At 38.9% G+C, this 27,561-nt stretch overlaps 1 protein-coding gene across 2 annotated transcripts; it reads left to right on the plus strand.

The window, feature by feature from the left end:
- The first annotated feature begins 354 nt into the window (after window positions 1–354).
- On the plus strand, window positions 355–25,202 carry EDNRB (endothelin receptor type B). Of its 2 annotated transcripts, XM_046664874.1 has the most exons (8): window positions 355–798; window positions 1,606–2,143; window positions 16,366–16,478; window positions 16,614–16,818; window positions 19,251–19,400; window positions 19,801–19,934; window positions 20,484–20,592; window positions 22,088–25,202. In XM_046664874.1, the coding sequence occupies exons 2-8, from the start codon at window positions 1,658–1,660 to the stop codon at window positions 22,220–22,222; spliced, it is 1,332 nt and encodes a 443-aa protein (XP_046520830.1). In that variant the 5' UTR covers window positions 355–798; window positions 1,606–1,657; the 3' UTR covers window positions 22,223–25,202. The 2 variants fall into 2 exon arrangements, with proteins under 2 accessions (XP_046520830.1, XP_046520831.1); XM_046664875.1 differs by lacking the exon at window positions 355–798 and having other exon boundaries at window positions 1,457–2,143.
- The last annotated feature ends 2,359 nt before the right edge of the window (window positions 25,203–27,561 follow it).

Consider the following 27,561-nt stretch of genomic DNA (forward strand, 5'->3'; position numbering starts at 1 on the left):
CCTCGACAGTATAAACATCCTTGAGATGGCCTGACAATAACTCTTCAAGACATAAGAGGAAGAGAGAATAGCCACTGCTAGAGAAACGAGGGAGAAATTTTAGTCCTCTCCGAGGGCAGTGAGCGAGGGCTTGAGAAGAAAGGATCGGATCCCGCTCCTCCGTGTTGGGGCGGATGTGGACTAGAAACTTAAGGCAAAAACAAAAACGGAGCAAAGAGCAGCGCCCCCAAACCAACCAGGTCTTAGATATCATAGCAGGATATTTACCAGAAAGAAAAGGCACAGTTGTCATTAAAAGTCCAGGTTAACACGTTTAACAGAGAGTCCTGTTCTAGTCTGGATTCCCCAGCGCGTCGCGGGGTGCGTGAAAAGTTGCCCTTGATTTAGGCTTGTCTTTTGAAGAACTTAGAACTATGACAAATAAACAGCTTCTCAGGATGCGTCTCTGGCGGAGGACTGCCCTCTCCAATGGGTAGCTCCTGCTGATGCTGTCCAGGCATCGCCCAAGGGGAGAGGTTGTGGCGCGGTCGCAAGGCGCGGGAGGAGTCTGGCTGTGATTGATGGGGAAGGGACGAATGAATAAAAGTACTTGTCTAGGGACAGCAAAGACCCCGAGCACGCTGTGGAGGCTACACTGTCTGGCATTCCCTCGGCGTTTCGTCAGAGCCAGACCCGCCTGCAGCTGAAGGGAGGCGTGCTCTGCTCCAGGAGAAAACTGGAACCGAGCTGGGAGCCGAGCGCGTCCAGGGAAGAAAGTCCCCGCTCGTCGCTCTGCGCCTGGTGCGTCGGATCCGCGAGGTAAACATTCTGGCTTGGTGTTAAATTAATATCGGTGATTGAACCTTGTCCTGGGGCTTCGGCTTGGTCTACTAGTTTGAAGATATTTTTTTTAAAAGTTAAGTAGAGAGAGCGAATTAGATGAGGTTGGAGTAAAGGAGAGCGCGTAAGTGTTTCAAGCCACTTGGAGGAGACAGAAGCTTCCGAGTAAAGGCTGATACGCTCCCAAGTCGGACCGAGTTGAGAATTCTCAGATTTTCCCAGTCAGCCCGCGCACTCTTGCGGGCGCAGGGGGAACCAGAGGGCGGGCAGCCCAGGCGGAGCAGCTTTCACCCGCCGTGAGGAGTCTTGTTCAGACATCGGGTATCCGGGTTCCCTGTGGAGCAAAATGCAGAGATTGGCATATGCCCTTGGCCTGTAGGTGCCGTAATTCCCCGCGAGCCCACGCGTCCTTAGCCTAGCCAGAACGTACATGCTTCCTCCGGACACACCAAGGAGCTCAGAGCTTTGCCTTGGAGACCCATCCTTCCCTCCCTGGTACACCCCTTCCAGAATGCCCCGCCTCACTGCGAATCATTTACCCAGGGTTAGGGGTGGGGGAACGGAGGGAAGAAAAAACACGGAGAAAGCTGGTTCTAAAAGGACAGTTGACCGGCGCAGGCGGGTCACACGCGCCAGAGTTTCCCGCTGGCGCGCCAACTTGAGTTACTTTTGCGCGCTGATAGTAGTGGCGCAGCTGAGCTCTGCGCTCTGCGCTAGCGGTTTGCAGGGGCGTGGCTGGGGTAGCTGATCCAAGCGTCCTATCTTCCTTCCCTTGCTGATGTCCAGAGTCTGAAAGCTGCGGAGCGGCCACCTGACGCCCACTGGAGCAGGCAGCAGCATGCAGCCTCTGCCAACCCTGTGTGGACGCGTTCTGGTGGCGCTGATCCTTGCCTGCGGCGTGGCAGGGGTCCAGGGAGAAGAGAGGAGATTCCCGCCGGCCAGGGCCACTCCGCCACTTCTGGGGTCTGAAGAGATAATGACGCCCCCCACTAAGACCTCCTGGCCGACGGGGTCCAACGCCAGCGTGCCGCGGTCATCAGCACCTCCGCAAATGCCTAAAGCAGGGAGGACGGCAGGAGCCCAGCCACGCACCCTCCCTCCTCCCCCGTGCGAAAGAACCATCGAGATCAAGGAGACTTTCAAGTACATCAACACAGTAGTGTCCTGCCTAGTGTTCGTGCTGGGCATCATCGGAAACTCCACACTGCTGAGAATCATTTACAAGAACAAGTGCATGCGGAACGGCCCTAATATCTTGATCGCCAGCCTGGCTCTGGGAGACTTGCTGCACATCATCATTGACATCCCCATCAATGTCTACAAGGTAAAGAAAGTCTGCTAATATCTCGACTGTGGGGGCCGGGTTAGTAAGGGGGAGATGGGCGAGCCTTTGCTGGGAGCTTACTCAAGAAGATCCTCCTAAAAGTCAGTAATCACTGGAGCCAAATTCTCTTCTGGTATTCTGTAGCCTTCTGTTATGCCTAGAACAAGTGTAGTCCCCAGACCAGCAGCATCAGCGTCACCTGGGAACTTGTTAGAAATGACATCTTGTGGCCTCACCTTAGACCTACTAAGATTAGATTCAGAAACTCTGGGGTGGAGCAGAGTAGTTTGTATTTTAACAAGACCTCCATGTGATTATGATGAACTGTAAAGTTTGAGAACCATTGGTTCTGAAGTATCTAGTCCCTAAGTCCAGCTCACTGGGTACGTTCTTTCTACTCAAAAGTGTGGCCTAGGGGAGAGCCTGGCGGGGTGGTGGTGAAGTCCCTGCACTCTGCTTTGGCGGCCCCGGGTTCAGGGTTTGGATCCCAGGGGTGGACCTAGACACCAGTCGTCAAGCCATCCTGTGGCAGTGTCCCACATACAAAATAGAGGAAGACTGACACAGATGTGAGCTCAGGGCCAATCTTCCTCACCAAAAGAGTGTGGTCCATGGATTGGCAGGGTTGATATCACTTGACAGCCTGTTAGAGCTGCAAGTCCACCCCAGACTGACAAAATCAGAATCTGCATCTTTTTTTCTTCAAGATTGGCACCTGAGCTAACATCTGTTGCCAATCTTCTTCTTTTTATTTCTTTCCCCCAAACTATGTAGAATATACATAGTTGTATATTCTAGTTGTAGGTCCTTCTAGTTCTGCTATGTGGGATGCTGCCTCGGCATGGCTTGATGAGCAGTACTAGGTCCGTGCTCAGAATCTCAATCTGCTAAGCCCTGGCCACCAAAGTAACAGTGGATGTTAGCTCAGGGCTAATCTTCCTTAAAAAAAAAAAAAAAAAAAAAAAGACACTGTGAATTTCTTATATGCAGGAACTGGCCTTAGTCACAGCAGGCAATGGGCAGAGTAGTAAATAAATTAAGTTGTATGAGTACTTCCTAACAATGATGACTACACTTCACAAACCTTTGGTAAGTCAGCATTTCCTCTTCCTGTTCGCAGTTGGATGATTTCCTAAACCCTAGTAGATGCTGTGTCTGCCCTTATCAATTCAAACAACATCTTTCCAGCTCCAACCTAACGACTCGGCCACAGACCGGCCCCAGAATCTGCATCTTAAGATGCCTAGGTGATTCATTTGTACACTAACCTTGGGAATCATTTTCTTGGAGGGCCCTGAAAGCATAAGGGCTAGAATAGGAATAGGTTTTTAGGAAGCAAATGACCTACAAGAAGGAGACCCAGACTGGTGAGTACACAACACAGTTCACTATTCTGAATGACTGCACTGCACCTACTCTATATTGAATGCCTCCAGGGGGCCAAGCTCTGGAATAGATGTGTTACTTTCCTTTTCTCCTCCTTCCCACAACCCACGAGGAGATATTACTCTATTTTACAGATGATTTATAGGATGTTCAAGGTCTCACAATGAGAAAGAGATGGAGGTGGAAATCAGACCCAAATCCGTCAGGTTCCAATGTGTAAGTGGCACCTCGTTGATTACTTAGCGGACAAGATAAAGAGCACTCAATGTAGAGTGCCTAACAGTTTCAGCGGCTAACATTGCTGTCTGATTACCAGGGGCATCAGAGGAGATAGACAGCTAAGGCAGGACATAAACCCCCACACTTTTTGACTCCAAATTGCTTTGGGACTCTGGACACATCCCAGCATCTTTGGGCCTCAGTTTCCTCAACTCTACAATAACGCTGTTAGTGTCCACTGACTAAGGTTTTATGGTGTTAAGAAAAATAGCCAAAGTGAAAGAGCCAGAAAATTTAAAGGATACGCAAATATGTAAAACTCTGCTTGCGTATCATGCTCAGCAGTGGAAAGTCAAACATAAAAACAGAACTAAAGTGTAAGGGATTGGGAATGTGCTTTGGGGCTTTGCCTAGAGCTAATCCTGGGCTCAGGACTCAGGAAAAAATGGCTAGATTGGAAAAGGGTTGCCGGAGACACTTTGATCTTTGTGGCAGGAGAAGACACCATAAGGCATGCCTTTAAATTGCCTTTCATGAATCTCTTGGAAATCTTAATCCAAAGAGCCACACTTTAAGCGAATCCAAGAGATTTCTGAGGTTTACAGATAGGATTTGGATTAGGATCCAGGCCCTAGAAGGAGACACTCTCAGAAATGGGGGATAAATAGAAGAAATCCTAAAATCCTGCTAGGCAACCACTTCTTATGAACTCTGAGGGTTCATAAGTCAGCCAGGAGCTGAAGTGCTGTATGGAAAGTGAGGTTGAGGACATTTTCCTTCGATGTGTTGCCTCCAGGCCAGATGTACATCAGCTCTTCTAGGACCATCATACTTTCTCTGTCTGGTCAAATTATTAAATTTGATAAGCCAGAGGATATCTGACTCCCAAGGGGCACCCAGCTTTTACTTTCATTTCAAAGTCCTTTATGATTTTCCTAAGAAGTTACATCCTTTTGCCTGAAGTCATTCAGTCTGTTAAAGCTGTTTTTACTTCTGAAACAAAATTATTACGAATGTGACCATCTAGTCATCTATATTGGTCATAAATGAATCCATCACATAGAATTAGGTCCCATCACTAGGTTTGCCATCAGTGAATCCTATGTAGTGGCCTTTGGTTTATTTTTATAGTATGCATAAATATGTGTCACTTGAGAGAGAACATAATAACGGCTACCGTTTATTATGCATTAGATACTTAGCTTATTTCATTAAATCAGTGCCACAAACACTATGGAGGAGCTACTGTTATCACCCTTGTTTTATGGGGAAACTACCTGTTGAAGAGGTGAAGAAGTAACTTGCCCAATGTCACACCTCTAGAAAGTGATGAAACTAGGGCTTGAACCCAGGCCATCTGGCCCTAGAGCTATGATCTTCCCTGTCCCCCTGCACTGAGCGAGCTCGGGCACGGAATGCTCTTTTCCAACCTGGAGTATTCTTAGGACCTCATTTACTGCACTGGTTTATGTGACACGCTACCACACGGTAAGATACTTGGCAAGCACTTCTAGTTCTAATTTGAATCATCTGAAGATTTCTGTCTCCTGAAATCCCCTTCAGATGGTCTGTAGTATATAACATTGATACTATCACTGTTTGTTATTCTAAAGGCTTTATTTACCAAAACACCGAATACAGAACCAGTTGAAAGCCACTTATTCCCCTAAATAATTGTGACACCATGGAAGTAAGTTTGAAAAAGTGCATTTAGAATTTTAGAGTAGCCGGGCATTATACTTCACACAAAGTTATATAAGCGAATTATGAATGCCATTTAAATTTATCCTAAAGTGGGAGATTTGAATCTCTAAATCAGTGATTTCTGATTTTGTTTTTGTGGGGTATTACAATTTTCTTTGAGAATCCGGTTAATTATATATATTACATATTATCTGTAATTAATTTATTACAGGTAATTTACATATACATTATAATTAACATATATTATAATACACATATATACACACACACACACATTTACAATTTCTGGGGGTTCATAGAACCTCTCACTCCATCTATTGGAACACCCAGGAGCCCAGAAATGTCAATGTGAATCTATTACATTAATCTGGAGTTCAGTAAATCTGGAGTTTGACAAAGTTGACAAACCACAAAATGTCACAGATCTCGCTGGAAGCCATAGTCCTTGACACCACTGTAGAATGAGACGGGATTTCACAAGGAGGCACTGCGTGAGGGACTGAAACACCTTAGGAAACTGTCAGCTGTGCCTTGACTCCCTCAAGGAACTGGGTATTCAGAAACTTCTAGGAAGAGTCAATCTACTCACCAGGTCTCCTGTGCCAGGGAGGAAATCTTGTCTTGAAGGCTAGAGAGGTGTCATAAGACAGTCAGAAAACTGAAGCTGTTGAAGTACTTCAAATATTCAGTAAACTACTGAAAATAAAAGCCTTGTTTATCCTTCTCAAAAGTACATAGTAGGGCTGTTACACGCTACATTACATAAGACCATCCAGATGAAAAATGAAAAGGGACTGATTGCAATCCAAAAAGGGTATTTTAAAATATATATGCATTTATGTGTATACATATACATATATAAATATATTAAATGTTATAAGAATGTGTAGATACATAGGTAGACAGGTAAATATCATTTGGCACAGTGGCTGGCACAAAGTAAGGAAATAAATAAATGTTATTAGGGTGTGTGTGTGTGTGTATGAACATGAATGGAAATGTGTTTGAGTTTTCTTTTTTCAGTTTTTGCCATTATAAACATGACTACAAATCACATCTTTGTACATACGGCTTTGCACACGTGTGACTATATCTGAAGGGTAAATTCTAGACCTAGAATTACTGGATTGAAGGATATCTGCATTTGCAATTTTGATGGATATTGCCATATTGTGCCCCAAAGTTATTGCTGTACTCTTAGTTTGAATCACTATTTTATGTAACATGTCCACATAGATATACATGTATTAATGTCTATCTCTAATATATACAGGGGTCACCATGCCAATATTTACGTGGTTTATATCTGTACCTGACCCAAAAGCCAATGTTTAAGTATCTGATGTGAGGATGAATATCTCCTTATTCACAAGCTACTTATTGTGTCCTTCCTGTATAGACTAAAATGAGTGTGGTAATTTAGATGTGTGTGTGCCTGTGAGAGGCCATCTAACTACTAAGTTGTAGGAGCACCAATGTCAAAGCTATGTGGGAATCAAAAGAGATTGATGTACTTGTGGACGCTGTGAACGTTTTAATGTTCTTGCTTGGTTGGTTAGTTGGTTTGGCTTTGTTTGGTTTAGCAATGATATTTAACAAGCCTTGAGTGCACATTGGAGCTAAAATTTCTTTAACTTCTCAAGTAGTTAAAAATTCTTGAGTAAATAATGTTTTTAAATTATTTCTGGATTTTATTTAACAACTGCACTCTCTTTGTACTATGTTTACATAAATGAGTTGACAATTAATTCTCAAATATAGCTTCCCTTATGTTTAAGCAAACTGCATTTGAAAACAATCTGCTTATAAACTAGGACAGATATTGAAATGGACATTAGTTTAATAAAGATCTAAGTTTAATCAGATGTCGAGTAGTGACGGAGAGCTTTTTAAATTTAGGCTGTGAGCCGTTGGAGTGCCCTTAGATGGTTTTGCTGTTAAGACTTTGTAGGCGCTATTGGAGGCAAAGAGACTGCCTTCGTAGCTCTGAGGGGCGAAACTGCTGATCCTTAACATTTAACTAGTTAAGGTGGGGTGCATCTAACATTAAAATGCTGGCGTGTCAAAATGTGGAATTGCTTCACTGAACCCACAAATGAGTTTCGAGTAAAGTGACCTTGTCAGGTAATCAGACATTGTCTGTTTGTGACACACTCAAAACTATATTTCTGATCAAAATCACCTTTCTCACTATCTGATCTTAGACTACTTTTAGTACTTAACAAGTCTGTATTAATTAACTAGTTTCATAGTTAATAGTAAAAGTTAATGGAACAGCATTAAATTTAACTTTCGAAGTCATAATTTTGCAATCCTTAAATGGAAGTTTATGCGTACTCAGCAATTCAAGAAGTAGAGGTGTCATGGGGCAGGGAGTCTAATTTTTCCAAGATAATAACGCTGTTCCCGTTTCCAGTTAAGTAACTAAGACATTTTAGTGATATTTTAGTCATATTTAGAGATTTTTTAGTAGCAGAAGAATTTTGAACCAGAACCAGAACCTAGATACCTTTGAGATTCACTTATTTAAAGTCAAAAAAATTTTAAGGATTACCAATTAAGTGCATTTAAAGTACTAGCTTTTACAAGAGTATTATTAAACAATAAGACAGGAAGCTTTGAATGACCTCAAATCAATTAACAAAGAAATCCTAACTCCCCATACCCACCTAGCAGAGCACCTGTAACAGTCAATACCAGACAAGTGTTTATTGACGAAAGATGTTATATATAAGGTGTAAGGGCAGTGGGCTTTAGTAACTCATATTTTTGTAACTGTCCAGATGAAAAAGATGGGGGAAAGTTTGCTCCCCTTTCTGTATGAGGATATAGGTCATAACTGAATAACAGGTCAATAGCAGAATTCAAATAACCCAGAAACTCAAGACTTCATATTCCCAACTCACTGCTTCAAACATGGATTCCTGTGACAAGATGGTTGGCAAACTCTTGGCCTTGGACATTGAAGTTTCCCTAGGTTAAGTCTATGGTACTTCTTGTGTTTGCCTTTGATCTGCCACTTGGTCACTCCATAAATCCAAGCATCTTAAAATGTCAAAGCAATGTTTACTTCAATATGGTGAGACTTATCTATCAAAAGTTTACATTTTTTCCTTTGCTCACTTTAAATGAATCTTTCAGGATTGAAGATATTTCCATAGCTTTACAAGAGGATAACAGCCAAGACCCTGGTGTTTCATGGCCAGCGAGCCATGGTCTTCATTTCACAAAGAAAACCATATAAGGTTATCTCTGTGTGGCTAATATGTTATAGTTGATTATTTTTAGAGAAACATGCCAAATGCTAATAAATGATTAAGTGCTTTAAAGGGTGTTGACAGATAAAGCCTGAGCTGAAATAAGATGCAAGATGTAATTTATTAAGTGAAACATGCTCTTTCAGGACTTTGCAAAGTTAAGAAGAAGTTGGTTATGTTTGGGAGATAGCTGAGTGTGGTGAATGGTATACCTTAGCTGACAACTTCTCTAATTTTAGACTTCTTTTCTTTCTAAGGCTTTTATTGTAGAGATTCATTATTTCTCTTTCCATACAGACCCTATGGCAAAAATGTAAAGGAACAAGAAAGTGGCAGAAGAGAGAGAGCAAGAGTCACTCTTGAGTCAGAAATGTATGAGCAAGTTGCCTTAAGCATTTCTCAAACTCTTCTCTGTCCCTGAGACTCACTGCCATACTCCTGCCTCCTGCCTGTTGTCCCCTCTCTACTTCTCTCCTCTTTAGCTTCACTATCGTTTCCAGAGAGGAGGAAAATTATTCTCTGGATGTTTACACGGTACATTGTCTTCTTCCCCCTGACTCAGTGTTTTCAAATTATTTTAAAGGGCTTTTAGACTCCATAATAATCAAACATTTTCTGATAGTAGTTTACCAGTGTCCCACAGGATATTCTACAAATAGAATTAGGTTTCAGTAAGACATGAAATTACTTAATAAGGCTTGTTGAATTCATTAAGTTTGAAAGTCTTTCTGAGCCATGAGGCCATCAGGTTATAATTCTTCAGTTTCTTCAGGTGTCATGGTGATCTTAGAAAATCCATCTTAGATAAGTGACTCTAACAGTAGGCTAGGGTCGTAAATAGCATTTATTATTTCTCTTGGTTGGATCTTTTCAGAATATGTAATGTGTCAATGAAAGTTTTTAAGCACAAACTGTGGATATATTTTTTTTAGGTTCAGATTATAGGAGAGTAGCAATACATTTCTTTATAGGCCTATTACAAGAAGTAAATTTCACTGTAACACTGGTAGGGAAATATATTTAAGGTGAACTTAAATTTCTCCTAAGAAATATTTATTTTTCATCTCTTTCGTATCTCTTTGCTTCTCTTTGAGGTTTGTTTCAAAACCCTTACTTCATCTTCAGGAAGTCGTCGTTCTATTTTAGCGAGTCAAAGGAATCTTTCTAGAGCAGTGGGACACCCTCTGCTTTGTGGGTGTGCATGCACAGATTCCTAGAGATAGAGCTTCTGCGTTGCACAACTCTGGGGGGCACTGTTCACATTGTGGTCTATTTAAATGGCACCGCTGGGGGATAAACTGACATTATTTCTGACCCACATATTTCTAACTCACATGGCCCAACTTTTAAGTGATTAAGTGCATTTTGATGGATGCAGGGTGGAACTTGTAATTGATATTTGTCCCCAAGGGCATGGGTACAATGTATGTCAAGAAAATATTTTCTATGCACTTGACCAGTGGCTTACTTTAAATTCTCTCTATACAGATGAGTAAAAAAAAAAAAGGGAGATCTAACATGGAAATCCTTGAATAGGGGTGCCTTGTCTTATTAAAAACACTAGTTCAAAGGCAGAAAAGCTCTTATCTGCTACAGGAAACTGAGATAAAAACAGAAGAATACACCCTTTCCCAAAGTTGTGAAACACAAGCACTCCGTTATTTCCCTCTTTTGACTCTTACTGTAAAAACGTTTCTATAATACCAGTCATTGGAAAGAAATATTCACAGTTCATCGCAAGATGAAGCAGATAGCAATCTGGCAAAGTAACCCTAGTTGTCATCTTTAATACTTTGCTCAACCACCCTCTTAAATGATAATCTCTTACAATGTCTCTATGCTTACTGCGTCCATCTCCACCAAATTTACAATCCTCTACTACTAAAACTCCTCACAGGATCTCATTACATAGTGAGAAACAGTAGGGTCTGCTTTATGTCAGTCATTTCGCTGACAGGTTTGAGTAGGAGAGAGAGGTGGGAGAGGAATTTTTGCTTTTCACCTTTTCCAGCCTGCTCAGGAGGCAAAACTCCAACAAGAGAACAGCCATCCCTCCTCATGCCTCAATCCCCGAGGCCCTGGCTCTATGGGTCAAGAAGACCTGAGCATCTGGAAGTGGGGAGGACATGGACTAGACAATACAACAAATAAACACACAGTCATCTCATTTCTCTAAAGAATTCATTTCAAATATGAGAACTGAAAAGCTCATAAAAAAGTTTCGTCACATGATTTCTGCCTTATGATCAAATAATTCATTCATCCACTCATTCATCCACTGTTATTCAAGGTGCTTTAATGAGTGACCGTTGTGTGCCAGGCACTGTGCTAGGCATTAAAAATGTTGTAGAATATTCTGAAACAAATAAAGAGTTAAAGCTCAGTGTGTTCTCGCAATAAAAAAATAGGAGAAAAAATGGTATGTATGGTTAATGAGGCAATTGAACATTTGTTAATGCAAGACAGTTAACTTTGGCATTTCCTGACTTTATGAGGCTTGATTCCTTTGGGTATTAACAGTAGTGTGTATTAACAGGATTTTCTCCATTTAATTTCTCAAGAATGTAATTTTTAATTAAAAGAGAAATGAAAAATGTAAATCCCCCGGTTGGGGAAATTTTTGTAGGACTCACTTAACGATACCCTTAAAGAAAAGATATTTATTTCCTGTTCAGGCTCTTTATCCTTTTAGAAATTAACAAAAAAAACCTATATGGTTCAAAAATAATTTTATCATGTAATGTAAAAACAGTTTCTTTGGATTCTGTTGCCTTTTCTTTTTCTCAAGCAGCTGTCCTAACATAAAATTTTGAAATCATAGCCATACTTGAGGAGAGACCTTATAAGCAGTATGGTCATAACTTTTTTCAATCTAGGGTTTATTTATTTGTGTTTATTCATACAAAAGAAATGTGCTAAGGAAGCAGCATGACTTTAGAGGAATAGGGTCAGCACAAGCATAGGCTGCTATTTGTCAATTGGCCACCACCTTCTCGTAGGACCTAACAGTAACAAAAGCTCTTCGGTGAATGAGACTCACGGTGTGAAAAACAGTGTCAGTTATAGGAGTATTTTCTAACTGGCTACATCTGATAAATTGTAGGTAACATATATTCAAACTTAACTTTAAACAAGACCTGAAAATTTAATTCATGTGGCGGGGACCTGGAACCAATCTCGAACTCTAACATTCATTTTGCAATCAGAGAGTCTTGTTTGATTATGTGCTTGATTTGTCTTCAGCATTCAGATCTTGCTCATAAGTTATCTAATTTGATGGGGTAAAGTCCAAAGAAAACAACCAAACATAAAGAATAAGAATGTGTCATTGGTGGGGTTTAGAGTTGCTTCCTCTGGCAACAAAGAGAATCAATTTCCTCTACAAAGAGGAAAGTTATATTGTTGGACTTCAAATTATAGTTGTTGAAAGTCATTATTTTTGACAGCAAATAGTGAAGCAATTAATTTTCAGGAATCATAAAAATCTATAAGAACATTCTTTCACCGAATTTTAAAGATATCATCTTGGTTGAGAGTGATTTTTTTTTTTTTTTAACTTCACAGCTTTTCCCCCACCCAGGACTTTGTTTACCATTAAACAAGAGGTTGAAGTCTTTGCATTTAAATAAGCTGCAGGCACTAAACTGCCCAAAACTTTCTTAGTGGAGGCCATGAAGACAAAGATGAGCATCAGTCGTGGGCATGGTTTCTGTCACAGGATATCAGGCTTCTGGATGTCTCCGCAAAGCCTTCTGATCTGAGAGAGTCAGAGGTTGCCAAAATCATCCTTCTCACTACAAAATAATAGAAGTGGCAGTGGGCACTCCATCCCCCATTTTCTATGACCTCTCAGGACGAGCAGCATTCGGGTCTGAATTGAAACTGTGAAATACTGAAGCTGATGAAGGTTAACACTCCCTTTTTTTGCAGTCTCTTTCCCTTTTGAAGGGTAGATTAGAAAACCGTAGTCTGTCATTGCGTTTAGGTTTCTGACTATCTCTGTGTTACACTTGAAGAGAATCCCTAGAGTTTTCAGTTTGTGTTTCTCTATCCTCTGTGATAACTTGGGTCAGAGGTTGGGCAGCAGGCCTCCCAGTGGTATGAAGAGCAAGCATCCACTTTCTAGGCTGAGCCAAAGACAATAGAACCTCAAAACAGGGCCTGGTTTCACTGCAGAGCTCATTTTCATTGGCTGGACTTCTTTCCCTGCAGTGGCCTGGACACTCATTCATCCTGATTCATCTGATGGCTGTACCTGTGTGATACTAATATTTGCATGTTTGGAATTCGTTTGAGACAATAAAATACTTGAGACTATCCAAATTTTTGGACATGACATGAATAAAATAGCTAAGTGGTTAGAAGAAAATTTTACTCCACATCTAAATATTTTACCATTATTTGACACATAGCTATGGGCCTTAAAATGCTAATATTGATTTAATTCTAAACATTCTCTTTTCTAAGGTCAGCTTTTCTAAAGCACTATAGACTCTAGAATCAGACCATGTGGGTTCGAATGTGGATACACTACTTACTTAAGTGAGTGACCAAGGACAAGTATATCAGTTGTCTAACGACGAGCAGCAAATTACCCCAAAACTTAGTGGCTTGAAACAATCAACATTTATTATCTCACACTGTGACTGTGGGTTGGGTATTCAGGAGCAGCTTAGCTGGGTGGTTTTGGCTCCATCTCTCATGAGGGTGCAGTCAAGATATTGGCGGGGGCTGCAGTTATCTGAAGGCTTGCCTGGGGCTGGAGGATCCCCTCACTTCTACACCTGGCAAATTTGTGCTAGTCATTTCAGGAGGCCTCAGTTCCTTGCCATGTTGGCCTCTCAGTGGAGGTGCTGGAGTGTCCTCCTGACATGGCAGCTGGCCTCCCCCAGAATCAGTGCCCAAGAGAGTGCAAGGAGGAAGCTCTAAAATGCCTTTGATGAACTAGTCTCAGATGTCACATATCATCACCGTCACCACATTCTACTTGTTAAAAGCAAATCGTTAAGTCCAAACGACATTCAAGGGGAGGAAAACGAGGCTTCACCTTTTGAAGGGAGGAGTAGCAAAGAATTTGTGGACATAGTTAGAACCAACATAGCAAGTCAATAAACTTCTAAGTGCCTCAATTTTCTTCTATAAAATGAGGATAATAGTAATACTACCTCCTAGGATTGCTTTTGGGATTCACTGATAGATGATGTGTAGAGTGCTTAGAATAGTGCATTTTAAGTGCCATATCAGTGTTAGTTTTGTTTTTTTTTGTTTTCCTAGTTCATCTAAGGACAACCAGAATGATTAGACAGAATATGGTCTGGATCATTTACACCAAGCTGGGCCTGGCAGAGTCCTTGTAACTGGTCTGGAACCTTTTGTTCTCATATTTCTGAGGGTAACTGGCAGTTCTTTTGAAGCACTTTGAATTTGTAGCTGGTTCAGACCTTGGTACCCTGAGTCTTCCCCATTTCAATAAATGGCTCCACCATTCACATGATAAACCTCTTTGAGTTTCCTGACTCCTCAGTCAATCCTACATCCAACCCATCCACAAGTCCTGCTGGCTCTACCTTTAAAATATGTACGTCTATAACCCAGTCTCCTCAGCCCCATGGCACCACACGGTCCAGCCCACCATGAGCTCTCACGAAAGCTTCCTTTTTTGGCCACACAATATATTCTACATTGAGGAGCCAGAGCGATCTTTTTAAAAACATAAATAAGATCATGCCATATTCCTGTTCAAAAGCAATGAATTTCCTCAAAAAAACATTCAAACTCCTACCTCTACAACATCACATCCTAGACACTTGGCCTGGATCACTCCACTTCAGCCTTATCAGCCTTCTTAATGTCCCTTCAACTCATCAGGCTTATTTTGACCTCAGGGCCTTTGCACTTGCTCTTTCCTCTGCCTAAAACGCTCTTTGCTTGGCCTACTCTCTTATTCTAGTCAGGTCCCTACTCAAATGTTGCCTGTTCTGAGAGACCTTGCTGAGAAGCCTATCAAGACGGTACCCCAAATCCCACCATACTCTCCTAATATGATAATACAATGTTATCTGACAATTTTTCTAAAAAAATGAATTAGTTGACAACTTTCTTAAATTGTGAGATTTCATATAAAAATTTCAATTGGGGTCTAAAAACCAAGAGATTTTTGTATTTAGAGTCCCTTGGCAAAAATCACATCATGTTCATTAGCAGCTACTCCTTTTAGATGAGATTTACCCCAGACCCCAACACTCCCTATTATCTTCCCAACACCAATGACTTTCTTACACCTGGCCCCCTCCATTCCTCTATGTTACCTGACTGGCTCTGTGGGCTTTCAGAACCCTGTAATAAGCATATTTGTGGTAAGTTTGCCAGCATTTGTCCTACATGTTGGTGTAATTTTTCATGTCTAACTTAGAAATGAAATCGATCCCCTGTTGGAGCTCCAAGTCATATTGGTAATGAGATACACATTTCAGCCTTTGGTGCCATTCTAGTTATAGAACAATCGCCCAGCTTGACAGACTCTGGAAAGAACCTTCACTAGTGAAAGGACAGAAAGATTCAATTGTGTTTCAAAATAGTTTTCACTTTTGGAAGGTTACTTTTTAAAACATTTATAAAAAAACATAGATTTGAAATACTTTTCTTTATTTTCAAAACCTCATGAACATTTGATCCAGATGTTTACCTAAAGGGATTCATTAGCCAGTGTGGGGCACACCCAGTCATCTTAAGAAAGAAAACAACTGAGTTTAACAAGAGATGGCTGCATAGTCTGAAGTCAGACAGAAAGAAATACATGTATAATTGGGAATTGCAGAGGTCATATTCTGTCTTGTACTCTGAGAGTTCCGGAGAGCAAAAACTAAACAAACAAATAAGTAAATGTTACAATATATGCAATAGGAGTTGATAAGTGCTATAGATAAAACCAAAAGTGGAGTAGAGTAAGGGAGATTGGAGGCCTGGGTGGTTGCTGTACTAATAATGTGATCAGGGTAGGTCATGTGGAAAAGATGAGATTTGATCAAGGCCTGAAGGAGGTAAGGGAGTTAGCCAGGTGGATCTGTGGGATAAGGAAAGACCTGCAGTGAAGCCCTAAGGCAGGATTGTGCCTGGTGTGTTCAAGGAGCAGTGTGCCTACTGTGGCGGAGTTACTATCCAGTCAAGTAAGCTGACTACAGTGAAGAAAAAGTAGGCGAATGCCCACGCTGTTCTCCGTGGGAGTGCCTAGTCTCTCTAGCTAAGGAACATTTATCATCTATTTTTAACTAACCCATGTCTTGACGTGGCCGTGACCTGAGCATTTGAGACTCCATGACAGTATCAGAGACGTGTTCAGCACCGCACGTTCAGTGTTGTCAGGGGAAGTTAAGTGACGGGCCTCAGTTGGCCCCACGGTCGAGATCCTGACCCTGAGCTACTATAAACGCATAACGAATTCTCATGAACTGGCTGCATTTTCATTATTCCCAGCCCACTGTCTTGTTCCATATATCGAACACTGGTGCTTTTCAAAGGAGTAGTCCGTGAGGAAAAGAATAAGAACTGGAATTTGCTATCTTACCCTGTACGTTAATTACTCTCCACTAAGTAATGCAGTTGAGAGGGCGCCTTATGAAAGTCTCCCTAACAGAGCTTCATGTCTCCTCCATGCAGCTGCTGGCGGAGGACTGGCCCTTTGGAGTCGAGATGTGTAAGCTGGTGCCTTTCATACAGAAGGCCTCCGTGGGCATCACTGTGCTGAGTCTGTGTGCTCTAAGTATTGACAGGTAAGAGTGAATATTTAAGTGAAGTATATCCTGGACACTATACTAGTGATTGCTCTGTAACTTAGAAAATAAACTATATAATTCAATAAAACCAGGCTCTGCCAGCTTGACAAACAATTCTATTTTGCTCTTCAGATATCGAGCTGTTGCTTCTTGGAGTCGAATTAAAGGAATCGGGGTTCCAAAATGGACAGCAGTAGAAATTGTTTTAATTTGGGTGGTCTCTGTGGTTCTGGCTGTCCCTGAAGCCGTGGGTTTTGATATGATTACCGCTGACTACAAAGGAAGTTATCTGCGAATCTGCCTGCTTCATCCCACTCAGAAAACAGCCTTCATGCAGGTAAGTTTTACTTTTTTTCCCTTTCCATCTTGCCTTATAAATATTTAGGTATTTTCCCCCTGATCGCCCCTTCTTGGGAAGGTATTGATTTATGACTGTCCTTGGCATAAATTAAAGTGTAAGTTCCAGGACTGCGGGGTTAATGGTGAGTAACAACCCAAGCTGCAGGAAGCCGGGTCACTACATCTCCAAGAAAATCCTGGTGTTCAGGGATGCAGATAACCCAAGTTCACAGGAGAGAATCTGTCTGAATTTACAGTTTTTCTACTCAAATCCCCACAAAGACTGACCACTACTACGTATTCTGCATAAGACAACACAGCAGCCTTGAGAGAGAATGACTGCTTCAGCGAATGGTCAAGTAGAAGTGGCCCTGCTATGGCGGGATTCTGAGCAGCAAGCCTGTCCTCTCTGTAGAGGGAAGGCTGCCATTGCAAAGAACTTTTCATCTTTGCCATTTATTCAAGAACATTGAATTAGGAGATAGGAAAAAGAAGGGCAGTGCTGGTCATCAGAGGACAGAGCCTTAGTGTAAAAGGATCTTCCCAACAGAATGGGTTAAGAGGAGTTAAAGCAAAGGGGGCTGGTCCAAGTGTCACCAATGATTATTTTCTATTTTATAGGTAAAAAGACTGCATGATACTTTACGAATTGTGTATATCATGGTAATCAAAAGAATAAAGAGGGACATTAATGTGAACTGCATAAGTTACTTAAATTCTGCTCTGACGCAGATTAATCTGGAACAACAAGTTTTTAAAAAAAAAATTTTAAATAGAGCAGAAAAAGAATAAGAGAAAAGGCATGTCTTAAGCAGTTTTGATTTTTTTTAATTGATAGGTTAGATTTATACATTACTGAGCTAAATGATTAACATAGACCTTTTCATATCTGTTTTTCCCATGAAACAAACTTGTTAAAAAGTGAAAACTTCCCTTAAACACTAGGATGTCTTTACATATTCAGATGTAGTATTTCACACAAAGACCACCTTAAGGATAACTTGCTTATGTGAAGACAAAAATATTAGAATTTCCAAATATTTTGAATTTTGTCCAACTACTTACATTTTATGCATAATTATAGCACACTGCCCTAGAGAATTGAAATGCTTTTTTAGGAAAAGTTTGTTTCATTTAATGTATTTAATTATTTGTTCAGTAGATGTGGCCTGAAAAATTCTATATAGTATTTATGAAATGGATTTTATTTAGAAGGTATTTATTTCTTGATGAATATGATTTTTAAATTTTTTTATTGAAATATAATTGGCAGACAGTATTATAATAGTTTCAGGTGTACAACATAGTGATTTGATATTTTTATACATTATGAAATGATCACCACACTAAGTCTAGTTACCATCCATCACCATACATTATTACTATATTATTGACTATATTCTTTATGCTGTACATTACATGCCCATGATTTATTTATTTTATAACTGGAAGTTTTTACCTCTCAACCCCCTTCTCTTATTTTGCCCATCCTCTCACGGCTCTCCCCTATGGCAATCACTCATTTGTTTTCTGTATCCATGAGTCTGTTTTTATTTGGTTATGTTTGTTAGTTCAATTTGTTTTGTTTTTAGATTCCATATTTAAGTGAAATCGTGCAGTATTTGTCTGACTCATTTCATTTAGCATAATACTCTCTAGTTCCATCTATGTTGTTGCAAATGGCAAGATTTCACTCCTGTTTATGGCTGAGTAGTATTCCATTGTTTATGTAGATACCATATTTTCTTTATCCATTCATCTATTGATGAACACTTAGGTTGTTTGCATATATAGGCTATTGTAAATAATGCTGCAATGAACATAGGGGTAATATATATCTTTTTGAATCAGTGTTTTCATTTTCTTTGAATAAATATCCAGAAGTGGGATTGCTAGATGGTATGGTAGGTCTATTTTTAGTTTTTTGAGGAACCTCCATACTGTTTTCCATAGTAGCTGTACCAGTTTACATTCCCACCAACAATGCACAAGGGTTCCCTTTTCTTCACATCCTCACCAACACTTGTTGTTTCTTGTCTTTTTGGTAATAGCCGTTTTGACAGCTGTGAGGTGGTATCTCACTGTGGTTTCGAGTTGCGTTTCCCTGATTAGTGATGTTGAACGTCTTTTTATGTGCCCATTGGCCATCTGTATGTCTTCTTTGGAAAATATGTATTCATGTCCTCTGCCCTCTTTTTAATCAGATTGTTTGTTTTTGTGATATTGAGTTTTATAAGTTCTTTATATATATTGGATATCAACTCCTTATTAGATATATCGTTTGCAAGTATCTTCTCCCAATCAGCAGGTTGCCTTTTTGTTTTGGGATGCTTTCCTTTGTTATGCAAAAGCATTCTTAAAATTTAACATTTGGTATGTAAGATTTTCTTAAAGAGGAATATTAATCATAAAATTCTCTCTTCACCGTAGTTTTACAAGAATGCTAAGGATTGGTGGCTATTTAGTTTCTATTTCTGCTTGCCATTGGCCATCACTGCATTTTTTTATACCTTGATGACCTGTGAAATGTTGAGAAAGAAGAGTGGCATGCAAATTGCTTTAAATGATCACTTAAAGCAGGTAAGAAAATAGAAATATGTACTAAGGCATGATTACAATTATGGTTAGGAATAAGAAAATTATTGTGATGATAACAAACTAAAATAATTATATACCAAAGCACATTTCCCTTTCTTGCTTCTGGTATTTTTGAATATACAAGGGATATTTTTTATATTATCTATCTAGAGATATTCTATATAATCTAAAAGGATCTAGAAAGAGCCATTACTTATTAAAATGAGTCTCTAGTTATTTTAGTTCTAATTCACATTAACTATTTAATTTGAAGCTCATTGTCCTGAATTTTTACAAATGACACTGACTTTTTGTAAACAGTGTTAACTGTTCTGCTTAGCAAGGATAATGCCGTGATTATAACGAACCATTTATTCAGTGTCTGACTGTGGTTTTATTTCAGAGAAGGGAAGTGGCGAAAACAGTATTCTGCCTGGTCCTTGTCTTTGCCCTGTGCTGGCTTCCTCTTCACCTCAGCAGGATTTTGAAACACACTCTTTATGATCAGAATGATCCCCATAGATGTGAACTTTTGAGGTAAGAAAGGTAAAATAGAAATTGTTTTGTAAATAATGCCATTCAGAAGTTTTTCCATTAACCCCTTTCATAGGCAGAAAGAGAGGGTATTACTTTTCTAATCCTTAAGGAGCAATTAAGAGTCTCCTTTTTTTACCTTCGCTCCTATTTTAGACGAAGGAGTAAAGGGGACTTATAAGAACCCTGGAAATGGAGTGCCAGAGTTGTCAAAATGATGAGTCAATAGCATGATTGAAAACATCAGGTCTGATTCTTCTCTACACTTTGTAAATCCTTCTTTCAGCCAGCCTCAGCACTTCCAAATGAGATTTTATTTTAAAAGAGAGAATTGGGCAAGGGGGTGGAGGGCGGGCAACGACAGAGAATGAGAGAAAGAGAGAGCCAGGCAGAGAGGAAGAGAGAGAGGAATTATTATCAGCAAAGGCCAGTGAGAAAGTCAAAACTATTGTTATCAGTAATTTTTTCCTTCACAAAAACACAAAAGTCTGCAAAGAATACATGCTCAGAGCAGCATATTTTTCACAGACATGTTTTGGGTTTTTTTTACAGCTTTTTGTTGGTATTGGACTACATTGGCATCAACATGGCCTCCCTGAATTCCTGCATTAATCCAATAGCTCTGTATTTGGTGAGCAAAAGATTCAAAAACTGCTTTAAGGTAAGAGTTTTCCAAAATGAAAAGCTCCCTTTAATCTGGCACCAAATGTAACCCTTCCAAACTATTAATATTTCTATCCAGAGAGATCTAGTAAATTGTTTTACATTTTCCCTTGCATTACATCATGGATGATTTTTTAAAATATGACTTTTGCTCATAAATCACTTTAGTTGATTTCTGCCTATAAATCTTAGTCAACCACTCCCTGCTGCCTCAACCAATCAGTTATAAACATAGAATTGTTCATAAAATTAATAAAAATTACATGCATTGATATCTGACAGATATCACATAATAAAATAAGAGCTAAAACATGAATTAAATACACTGTTTCTGTTTTTGGTAGATTTTGGACTATGCAGCACAATTTGGATTATAGCTAAGTTGGTCTCTTTTTCACATGGACATAAGAATAACAAGACAAGCAAAGAAATTTTATTCAAGTTCTACCTCTTCTTTTCCACCTTCTTTGTAAAGCAGAGATGTGCTCCTTGATGTAGAATATGTGCAATTATTCTTCGTTCAATTGCTTGCCTTGTAATACCCATCCAAGCACTCCTTCACTCCTTCAACAATTTAACATGAAATGAAATGTTCCCTCTCCTTATATGGGAGTGATCTATTTGTCCCTGGTAGTTCATTATTGGAAAGCCAAGAACTTAGCTTCCTTGTAAACTCTAAGGCAGTCTATAAAATTCTTTACCCACTCATAAACTCATAGATTTTAGAGCTGGAAGAGAACATCATCAAGATCAACTCCTTCATTTTACAGAGTAGAAAACAGTGCACCTCCCATTTCATTTTCTTATGCATATAGATTCTCAGAAAACAGAATGAACAAAGTTTTGCATTTTAAAAAATCCAAGAAAAAAATTGGATAAATGAAACTGAAACACTTTTATAGTTTATAATCTTATTGTATAACAATACTGAAAAGGAACATGAGAATAACATGTGGCTGAAAAAAATGGCAATGTAATGTTAAACTCATTGACATGGAAAGATGTTTATGACACTGTCAAGTGAGAAAAAGCAGTCTATGGAGTAGTATGTATAACAATTTTATTAAAATAAATTATACACATGCTTCCACAAACATGCACATATACAGTCATGTGCGTGTATGTGTGTGGTCATATTTCTATTTGCATATAAAAGGTCTTGAGTTATATATTTATCAAGTATTAAGAGTATTTCTTAAGTAATCAAGGGTAAATATCAAGAATTAAGAGTGACTTTCTCTTTTAATTTTAATTAAAAGGTGAAGTATTTTAATTATATACATTTTTTTCTTCTCTGTATTTTCTAGTTTAAAAAAATTGTCATATACTACTTGTGTAATTATATGTTTTTAAGGAGAAAAATAAGAGAGCATGGAAAGAAAGTGGCCCAAGAATTCTGGATCATGCAAAGAAAGTCAGAACCCTAGAAAGTAGGAAGGGTCATGAGAGTGTAACTGATGTAAACATATAAACGAGTTATTTGTTTTGTACAGTCGTGCTTATGCTGCTGGTGCCAATCATTTGAAGAAAAACAGTCCTTGGAAGACAAGCAGTCATGCTTAAAGTTCAAAGCTAATGATCACGGATATGACAACTTCCGTTCCAGTAATAAATACAGCTCATCTTGAATGAAGGAATATTCACTTAATCTCATCTTCTTTATTTTGGACAGAAGTCATTAAGACAGTGAGGCATTTGCCAAAACAAAACAACTGTGTGTTTGCACAAAATAATGTAAAAATGTAAGAGTGATTATTTTCTTAACACTCACAGTTACATATGACATTTTATGAGCTGTTTACAGCACGAGAAGAAAAGCATCAAGAATTAAAAGCCTCATTGTGAAAGCACTTGATTTTTTTACAGTCAGCACTTCAATATAGCTCTTAATAACTTCCAGTATGTTCAGACACCACTTACAACTAAATTGAGCCCACTCAGAATTCCTATTAAAGAGATTTATTTTTTAAATTAATGTAAATCCAATACAAAAAAAGAAATGTGTCACTGTAAAACAGAATTTTTAAATGAAGCTTAAATTGCTCAACTTAAAATTTTAAAAATTCTTTAAAAGAACTTTTTTATTCGTAGTATCACATCATTGGTTGAACTATAATTGGACACAAAATGTGAAAGCAGTTTAGCTGGTGTATTTTTTTGACATTAGAAACCTATTTAAATGATCAGGAGGAATTACCAGAAAGAGAGATTAAGGTTTTTGAAAATCATGAAACTTTTTACATTCGGAGAAGAGCAAATGTCACAAAGAGAAAGAGAGAGAAGGGTTGGAACACTCCCAGAAGACTGCTTTGAAATCTCCCATTCATGTATTCTGCAAAGAAAATACTATGTAGGATTTTTTCAGGATTATTAAAACATCTTCTTTCACTATTGTAATTTAAACACTATTTGTTTAGTTTTGTCATCTGTAATTACTTAGCTACAATACACAACGTGTAGATGATTAAATGAAGGGCAGGCCCCAGTGTTCATACCTTTACAATGGAGAGATGCCAGTAACCCCGTAATGGACAGAATGTGAGTCGCTGGAGCAGGGTCCACTTGACAAAGGAGAAGCCAGCATCGTCTGTCACCCATGCTGTAATAAAAATGGTCTCCAGCATATGTATAATATGATAGTTAAAATACTGACTATTTTTTAAGATCACACAAATTAGTCAATTTAACAGCTACCTATAAAGCTTATTACTAATTTTTATATTATTTTTTGTAAATAACTAATAGAAAAGAATTCTTGACATGGTGTTTTTCTGTCACTTACAGGCAAAACTGCTTTTTGAGACTGTAAAAACCCCGTACTTTGTGCATTCTTGCCTAATTCTTTCATCTCCCCAGGAAGGTGCCTTAGGTTAACTTGGGATGAGATGCGAGTGAAAATACATACAAGAGAAAACGGAAGGGAGAGGAAATGAGGTGAGGGGGGAGGAAACCCATGGGGACAGATTCCCATTCTTAGCCTGACGTTCGTTCGTCATTGCCCCGTCACATCAGTGCAAAAGGTCCTGATTCTGTTCCAGCAAAACACACTGCAATGTTCTCAGAGTGACTTCAGGAACAAATTGGGCCCAAGAGCTTTAACTCTGTCTTAAAATACAACAGAGTTTCTACATTTTTATTTTAGTAACCCAGGGCCACATGTTGGAAATAAGCTAGCAATGCTGTTTTCTGCCAGCATCTAATGTGATGATATAGTAAATCAAACCCCAACAATGTGGCCAAAAAGAAAGGACAATAACTAATTCACATGCCACATGGATTCTATTTACAAATCACTCACAGTCTTGTTTATTAATTTCTTCCTGATCACTTTTTCAGATGCCTGTCATCACAAAAGACCTTTCAGACTTTGGTTTTTAAATTAACGTTGAGTCACAAATATTTTTGCAGTTTGTTAAAATATGTTTTATACCTATTCAAATTTCAGATCGTTTTTATTACCATGTACTGAATTTTGTTTCTTCCTCCTCGTTTACATCCTAATACCCTTTCCTTCTGCATGTCAGCATTGTGGTCTGTAATCATCTTGCCAAATTTTGAACTGCACGCAGAGTACATCCATGCATTATTTATAATAAAATTGTGTTCAGTAACATTTCTAAAAATGTTTGATTCAAAATGTGAACATACTGATAAAGGTTGGTAAGAAACAAACATGATTTTTTGGCATGATTAAAACCAATATATAGGAAAAGGTGCTACTATTTAACTTTAAAACATCTTTCCTGGTATTAAGGACTGCATAATATAGCAAAGGACAAAAATAGCGTTGGTATGGATGTTAAAACTTAAAAGATTTACAAGTGATTTTAGCCTACTTTCTCCTTTATACATTGCTAATCTGGGTGCGTGTTCAGACATCTTTTAGTATTGACAGCTTATGTATGGCCAAAAGAATACAGTTTATAGCAAAACCTGGGTATGCTGAAGCTAACTTTATAAACTTGTAACATAACCACATAAAATAATTATATATTTTGTTTTTCTGTGGTCACTTAAAGTGGCAACTACTATAGTGGCTGATTTCTTGTTAGGTAAACAAAACCAATAAAAATTTGAATTGCTTAAAAAGAAGACCAGCTTATTTTTTACGGTGCAGGCAATAATTCATTAAATACTAAATGATTAAGTGTTTCAAGGAAATACAAATATTACAAGTGGACATTATTTATGTGAAACAGACAGTTATCGAGGAAATATGAAAGTTCTTAAATTAAAATGCCAAGTTTCTGGTTTCCAGGCTGCTTTGTTGTATTTTATTGTTGTAAGTAACCAGCTATACATACAGACATCCGCTTTTCTGAGGTTGATTATCTGGTTGATGGTTTCCAATGGTCCCTTATGTCTTTCTATCTCTGGTTGCCTACCTTTGGAGCATTTCACTTTTTAATCATTATTGTACCATAGGTCAAAGGGGAAAGGTTGAAATGTGATTTGGGGATCACTCATTTCATTTCACAAGCTTCTTCTGAGTGTTTACTATGTGCAAGATGGGATGAAATTGATAAAAATGCAAGATTCCTAGTAGATAGGAGACAGAAATGATAAAATTTAATACAAGGAAAATAAAACGAGCACTAAATAAATGCATACTGACTGTTCTCGAAGTTTATGTGTCTGTATCTCTTAGCACATATTATCTTTCTTTTTCTGACAAAAGTAATCAAGAATTAGCATTTATTCCTTTCCCATATAATTATGTTAAACCCAGCCTAGTGTTCTAGAGATTGCTATGGTTATCTCTGAACTTTGCTGGATTTCAGCTGCCTAATCTCAGCTGGGCATTTCAAGATGTAGGTGGTTTGAATTCCAGGAGCTATATGAGAAGTACAGAAAAGGAAAACATGGGCAGTACCCTCTTTAAGCAGTCACCAAAAAGAGCCTACCTTCTCTTGAACAGTTAGTTGTCAAGTTATAATAATAGTAATGTTGCCCACACAATTCATGATAGTAAAAGTAGGCAAAATAAATACAATTTATATTCTTGGAAGAAAACCAAAAGATGTAGCAGCCCTAAGATGGAAATGTCCAGAAACCCAAATAGAGTAGAGGCCAAGCTTGTGAAGAGCAATGACTCTGGACTGACTTGCTTTCAGTCTAGTCAGCCTCAGAAGCAACAACATTAAATAATCAACAGATCTAATGAGTATACCCAAATTGGGAAATCCCACTGGACACTTCCAGGATTCAAGGCTCACTTGAGCCAAGGGAATAACCCCATCATGTTAGGCAGGCAGCATGTGTAATGGAAAAAGCACCAAAAGTCAAAAAAAAATATGATATTCTTGATTGTTTTGGAAATATGGTTAACCTCAAACAAGCCAGTTAACATGTAAGAGCCTAAGTTTAATTATCTATAAAATAAAAATATTAATATTCCCAGCCTAATTCTTACATCAAATCAACAAATTTTTAGTGTACTTACTATATAATTTTAGTGCACCCTAAATGCAGAAGACATAGCCCCTGCCCTCCAGAAACTCACAATCTAATAGAGGAGATAGAAAAATAAACAAATGAAAACAGATGTTATAGGTACTGGAATATAGATACATACATGGTAAGAATTGGGGCATTTAGGGAAAAACTCATCAGAGGACTTGGTACTTGAGCCTTAAAGGAAGTTTGCCAAGCAGACAAGGAGTTAATGGCATTACTGGCAAAGTGACTGTCTTGTGGGAAAACTGAAAGGGATGAAACAGCAAGCCCAGCTCAGGAAAAGGGCTGAAGCCCAACATGCTCAGGGAGAGGTTGTGAGAGGTGAGGCTGGAGAGAGAAACAAGTCAGGGAGGGCTTTGTGTTCTAAGAAATGGGGTTTGCCCTTTCCCATGGGCCAGTGCTTCTCAAATGTCTGAGGATTGCATGCCACAAACTCATCTGGGATGTTTGTTTAAAATACAGATTCCTGGCTTCTAATTCTGATTCATATAATCAGAACTTCTGGGCCCCACAAGTGATTAATTTAACAGAGACTCCAAGTAGCTTTTATGCACCTAAAATTGAGGAAACCCTGCATTGTAGGCATTTGCAAAGTGCTGAGTATTTTAAACTAGGTACAACAGGATAAGTTCTGTTTTCATAAGACTGCTTTGGAAGCAGCCTGTGGAGCATGGATTAGAGGACTCCAAGACAGAAAGCAATGAGACTGGATAAACAGCTACTGCAAATGACGGAGGAAAGAGATGAAGGTCTGAGAGAGGAAAGTGTGTGGGGATAGCAGAAACAGGTCAGGTCAGATGGAAAGGTAGAATCATCATACATATTGATCAGATAGATATGGAAGATAAAGTTCAATTAAGAGGTTTCTGGCTGGAATGGCCATTAACCTAGATCAGGGATCAGCAAACTATGGCCCAAGAGCCAAATCCAGTCTACTGGCCTGTTTTTGCTGATAAAGTTTTATTGGAACATAGTCACACACATTTGTTTACATATTAACTATACTTGCCTTTCAGGACAATAGCACGATTGAGTAGTTATGATAAAAACCACATGGCTCACAAAGCCTAAAATATTTACTCTCTGGCCTTTACAGAAAAAAAATTGCCTACACCTGACTTACATAAATATTAAGGAAAAAGAGAGGCAGCAATTGAATTGGAAGAGAAAAAATAGTTCTTGGGATGGAATGAATTCTATTTTGGATAGAACGAGTTTAAGGTGCCACAGAGTATCCATGGAGAAATTTAGGAGATATATCTGGATTAAGACAAAAACTGCTTATCGTGTTTTAGAGATACTTATTAAAGAAGGGGATGCCTGGGAGTCCTCAAGGAGAATCAGAAAAAGTAGGGAAAAAAAGGAAAGAACAGACGGACATTAAAATAACAGGAGTCACAAATGCAAGAGGAGTGGACAGAGAAGAGAAATTCAGAAGAGACTGCAAAGAATAAGAAAGACTGGGGTCACGAAATTCAGGGGAAGACAACACAAAAATAAAGGAGTAGGT

This window comes from Equus quagga, chromosome 6 (genome assembly GCF_021613505.1).
Source record: "Equus quagga isolate Etosha38 chromosome 6, UCLA_HA_Equagga_1.0, whole genome shotgun sequence".
Taxonomy (NCBI): Eukaryota; Metazoa; Chordata; class Mammalia; order Perissodactyla; family Equidae; genus Equus; species Equus quagga.

What these genes read in the sequence shown, in the direction of transcription:
- EDNRB (XM_046664874.1), top strand. Translation starts at nt 1,658, where the DNA reads ATGCAGCCTCTGCCAACCCTGTGTGGACGCGTTCTGGTGGCGCTGATC. An exon ending in TGTGCTCTAAGTATTGACAG is followed by an intron (nt 16,479 to 16,613) that starts GTAAGAGTGAAT and finishes TTTGCTCTTCAG; the next exon opens with ATATCGAGCTGTTGCTTCTT. An exon ending in CATAGATGTGAACTTTTGAG is followed by an intron (nt 19,935 to 20,483) that starts GTAAGAAAGGTA and finishes TTTTTTTTACAG; the next exon opens with CTTTTTGTTGGTATTGGACT.